Source organism: Zeus faber (assembly GCF_960531495.2).
Source record: "Zeus faber genome assembly, chromosome: 11".
Taxonomy (NCBI): domain Eukaryota; kingdom Metazoa; phylum Chordata; class Actinopteri; order Zeiformes; family Zeidae; genus Zeus; species Zeus faber.
Window position 1 is genome coordinate 5,998,139 of NC_137205.1, and position 5,666 is coordinate 6,003,804.

The 5,666-nt window shown below is 42.3% G+C and overlaps 1 protein-coding gene across 1 annotated transcript in view; it reads right to left on the reverse strand.

Annotated features, from left to right (window-relative positions):
- Nucleotides 1-5,297, reverse strand: part of cacna1ha (calcium channel, voltage-dependent, T type, alpha 1H subunit a) — a gene marked incomplete at its 3' end in the record, with an annotated part of 154,631 nt that extends 149,334 nt beyond the window's left edge. The window contains exon 1 of the mRNA XM_080010181.1: nt 5,257-5,297. Coding sequence (XP_079866307.1) covers nt 5,257-5,282 — 26 coding nt within the window. The 5' untranslated portion in view covers nt 5,283-5,297. The remainder of the gene's footprint in view (nt 1-5,256) is intronic.
- Between the last annotated feature and the right edge of the window lie 369 nt (nt 5,298-5,666).

Below are 5,666 nucleotides of genomic sequence, written 5' to 3' on the forward strand. Positions count from 1 at the left end.
CTTCCGGAGGTGTTTGTTGACAAGTTAGCCAATGCGAATTAGCAACGTTAGGCACTTGGTTGAAATGTGATTCCGGAGTGACACCAAGTGGAAGGAAAATATATCCTGTCACCCAGTGCAAGGTACAGAGGATTTAGGAAGTGGGCGGACTCAACAAGAGTAATCAGTGACCTAATAAAGACAGCATAGTGTTGCAATAGGAAAGGGAAAAGAATTACATGGATAGCAAATAGCATGAGATGGGCGGCAAGAACAAAAGCCAAATGGTGGTTAGAACCTGAATATTATAAAGAAGTTATAGATTATTATTACAAGAGAAATAAAGAGAAGGAAAAAGGAAAGATATGTGTGATTGCAAAAGAAACAAATTTACCAAGAACAATTTCATCAAAAAGAGCAAGAAATTAAAAGATATAATACATGAGACAATGCACTTGATGAATTGTTAAGAATTAAGACAGGTGGAGTGACATGGACATATCTGTGTGAAAAGCTCTTCTCCACCATGAACTTTAATAAGTCAAAGTACAGGTCCAAACATACCGATGAGCATCTTCAAGCCGTACTGAGGGTCTCAACTGCTTCCTCCCTCAAGCCAAATGTGTAAGAGGAAGCGCTGCCAGGTCTCTGGCAGCAAGGAGTAGGTAAGAGAAGCCTATGTTCTGAAGAACCGTTCATGTTCTGAACTGTTATCTATAAAGATTGAGAAGATTGGATCAGTTGTACTTTTTTTTGGAATGCTTGAAACCCTTTTTTCGTGGAATACTTGATGCGGCCCAGCCTCACCCAGACTCTACCTCCAGTGGCCCCCAAGTAAGTTGAGTTTGAGACCCCTGGCTTACATGGTGTATTCTGTACACACACACACACACACACACGCACACACACACACACACACACACACACACACACACACACACACACACACACACACACACACACACACACACACACACACACACACACACACACACACACACACACACACACAGTTACTGGGACTGGAAAGAGAGAGAGAGGGAGAGAGAGAGAGAGAGAGAGAGAGAGAGAGAGAGAGAGAGACAGAGAGAGAGAGAGAGAGAGAGAGAGAGACAGTCATCCCACAGTATAACACTAACTAAAAGGGCACTGGTAAGGGTTTCCATTCTGCTTCCTGCATTAAGCATTGGATTAAAGTACAGTACAGTGCCTTTGCATATAATACGGGACTTGGCCGATGATCAAGTCCCGTATTATATGGAGAGAGAGAGAGATTAGAAAGAACAGCAACATACCTATTTTTTTTTTTTAAGAAAGGTTGGACAATTGTGGTGCAGCAGCAAGGCAGTGTGTGTGTGTGTGTGTGTGTGTGTGTGTGTGTGTGTGTGTGTGTGTGTGTGTGTGTGTGTGTGTGTGTGTGTGTGTGTGTGTGTGTGTGTGTGCATGTGTGTGTGCGTGCGTGTGTGTGTGTGTGTGTGTGTGTGAGTGTGTGTGTGTGTGTGTGTGTGTGTCTTTAAGTGACCATCACCGATTTGAAACTTATTTCAGATCCATATGTCTATAAGAATGCCTTCTCTCCCACAGTATCTGGATTATGGATCTGGTGGGGGAAAAAAAGGTTCTTTGTGTTCTTTGGATGCCCTTAAATGTTCAAGCGTCCAAATCATATCATCTCAACGAAACAAATGCCAGGCGTAAGACGTCTCCAAGGGGATCGGAATATGAATTGTGGAAAAAGTATTGATAACAAAGCCAGCTGATCTCTCAAGAAGAAGGAATGACCAGATGAATCCATGGAAATAATATTGATAAAGATTTTTGCTACCAATTAAAATCCAGTTCCGTGTCAGGGTAGAGGTTTTGAGACGTGACATTTTCTTCTTTTATTTTATATCCGATACGCTGGGACGGACATCCAGATAGTCTATACAACAGCTACAACTGAACAGACGGACAGAGGGCAATATTTGAGTCTCAGGATTTGGGTCTAAAGAATGTTGCAAATGAAATGAAATGTAGAGCATGTGAGGGTGGGTGCCTGACTCATTAGCCATGCTGCCTTGGTACAAACAGTCCTCCATTTCTATTGGGACTGATCAACTGATTATGTTATAGTCCCCCAAATCAACACGAAAGGTTTTTTTTTTCTGTGTTTTTCGTTTTTTCTTTTTTCATTTTACGAACGTTTAAATGTTGAAGAATCTACTCAACATAAGAAACAACAGTTTTAGGATCACTAAATGCTTATAATTTGTCACCAAAGTAAGCTTGTTTTAGTCTCATCTGGGGCGCCTTTTGTGGGATTGGTGATCGATTTGCATCTTTGGTTTCACTGGCTGTTGTTCCAGGGTTCCAGGGAAACCCCTCCCATGAACAAAACGCACACACCGTCATTGTTGACAGACACATTCTTGTTTCTGTTCAGGTATGATGAACAAAAGTTTTACAGATCAACATAGGCGATTCACAGTACAATTGTCTAACACAATACTTCCTGCTTCGTAGCTTCGTAAATAGATCTTTGATAATAAAAACAATTTTCAATCTCTCAACTTTTTTCAAAACAGTTTTGGAGTTACTTGCCCATTGTTGAACTCGGAACAACAGCACGAACAGCGATGTTCCGACGATGCTCACATTGATGCACACGTGCAAGTCAAGATTATCCTTCGATATTCTGTGTGATGTCAAGTCAGACTGTGAAACCTGTTCGATAAAATAAGGTTATAAATTAACCCGGAATACACCAGGTATTCTTCGCATGGTAAATAAATGTTGTGCCGAAGACGTGGGCTCAAAAGGACACAAAGAAGAAGAAGAGCTGACGTCACTTCCTTGACGTTTTTTTTAAGAAGCAAGCACAAATAAACACCAAAGCAGGAAATGTCACTTCTCCATGAAAACATATAATCTCCGTGTTGTTATGGTTTATGAGAAGAGGGCAGCAGACGCATTTATATCGTGCAACTGACCACTGGTGGGCAACGAGGTGCACCCAGAAAACACAAATTCCCAGAATGTAAATGGCGGTGGAGAAAGGTGCCACTTCATTAAAACTCTCTTGTTAGAAAAGAATAAATGCAGGAACAGAAAAGTTTATAAGTTACAGAATAATAGAGGGGTCATGCTAGTATAGTGAGCATGAACCTAGAATAAATATTAATGAAATATAAATAAATAACATACTTAGGGAGAGTATCACATATTTTAAGATGTTGTTTTTTATACTGTACACACTAAATACACTTTAACCCACTGACAATGACAAGGAGTCTAATACAGCAATTGTTCCCACCCATTACCTGCATCTGAAGTGGGAAAAACTTCAGGATCTTTCATGGGTTTTTTCTCTGCTAGATGAGATTAAGTGTATCAACATTCAAATAAGAATCTTCAATCTTCTTCAAATATTTTCAGATTTCAATGTATGACACATCATTTGAAAGCTTACAACCTGCAATTTCTTAATCTGTAAAAAACTGAAAAATGAACTTGGCCTACTTCAGAACCAAAACACCAGACATCCCATATCACAGGAAAGCATAAGGTAAAAAAAAATGACTTGCATTTGCATTGAAAAGATGTATGCAGGGTTACGACACAGAGTAGGTCATGTAAGAAGGGTCTCAAACGCAGCGTATTCGTCTGCCTTTTCTCAAATGCTGTAAAGCAGAACCGAGTGCTTCTCAGTTCAGAAGACTGGCTGCCAAATAATTTCGGAGCTTCCAGCGCGTATGCTTTGTGTGCATGTATATTCATAAAAATTATTACTTTTTGTGGCATTTGACACACATGCTCTATGAGGCCTTGGAAGCACCGCATTATCAGCAAACAGTAAAGGTTAAAAAAACACTGCCACAATGCCACAAGCCTGAGTGGCTTGCAACTCAAAGTGTTGTCAAATACATCGGATTCTCATATCACTTTTAGGCTTGGATTCTCTGATATTACGATTTCTGCATGGTCTGGCCTCAAATGACTAGTAGGCATTACCCAAGCAGAGTGAACACAAGAGGGATTATAATGAACATTTAAAACTGCAAGATACAACCTTCAAATGGGTCATTTCACTTTCACTAGTTGGTAACTATGGATTAAACTGAACAATCAGTAGCAGGGACAGAAAAATGCTTCAATACAATCACTATCATGGGACAGTACAACAAAGGATGTATGCTTTGAGGATGCCCATTGCAATTTAAGCCTTTTAATCAACAGCAATTTTTCCTCTGTTTGACTACAATATCTGTAGTCAAACAATATAACGTCTGACACAGGTCTATGATTTAACATCGGCCAAAAAACTGGCTCCGTTTAACATAAGCAGGCGTTTCAAATATCTGTGGTGGTCTTGCGTCCCTGCGTTATGTCCAAAACATTAACACTATCCCAGCAGTCCTGCACTGAAGCAAGCTGTAGCATGTGCATGGGATCCTGGATTGCATTATCAAGACCGACAACTTAACTGAAAGAGTTAAGCACATTAGAGTTAAGAACATTAGAACAAGCACAGAAAACCCAAAGACCCAAATCAATGTCCGATCAATCAGTAGATAAATTGAAACACATCACCCACAATTTCAAGGAGATGGTGAAAGTGAAGGTTGACCTGTTCTTTAAAGACTCCAAATAATTTTCAACCCAACGGAGAGCTTAAAAACATATGTGCCACTACAATTTCTCCTTAGAGATAAAATACTCTCAAGACTAATGGCCTCTGCAGAATACATGGAATTAGACAGTTTTTGACACAATCCGGACACTATGACACTCTTTTCCCCATGACACATGACACATGACAAATGCTGACCGGTGCAGTCTCACCCTACCCCCGCCACAACAGCCCAACAACAAAGTCTTGCATAGGTATTTTTTATATTATTCAAACTAAAGGTATTTAAGGGCAATTCTAATTTCACTGGTCTCTACCTTAGCTGAGTTGTAACTTAACCAGTAGAGGTTTTTTGTGTTAAACATAGGAATTTACGTTTCCCAGGTAGGACTTGGACAAAAGGCTAAGCTTGCTAGATTGATATGCCAGCCGACCAGTGTAGCCAAAGGTCTACCAGGACTGGATACCCGCTCGCCAGGCATGAGAAAGACCTAAACCCTTGAGCAGAGTGAAGATTTGGGCAGAATGATGAAAACTTTAACGTTTACCAGACATCAGACAGTTCTCACAAAGTTTTCCAACAACGACCACCCACAATTAGGTTGCAGACGACAAACTTGTCTTACCAGGTTCCAGGTAGGAAGCAAACGGGCAGAGGTGTGTACATAAAAGGATATGGGTTACAGACCATTCGAAGGCACCAGCTGCGAGGCCTCGTGGTCTGTTTGACGCAGAAGAAGACCACAGGCGCAAGGCCCGGGTACGGCTGCTGGTCCTCCTCCTCGGAGGTGCAGTCCGGGTCGCGGATGGGTGCCCTGATGCGCACCCCAAGTCCCGGTCCGGCTCCCGCCTCCACTTCCAACTCCAGCTCCGCTTCCTGGTCCTCCTCCTCGGGCTCCGGGTCCCCTGGACTCCAGGCTCCCTGGCTGCCCTCCCCGACCCCTCCAGCGTCCACGCTACAGCCTCCCCCCCTTCTCCTTCTCCTCCTCCAACTCCCCCTCTCCTCCACCGCCTCCTCCTCTTCTTCCTCTTCTCCATGGCCTTGGGCGCCCTCCAGGTAGAGCGTTGGTATAGC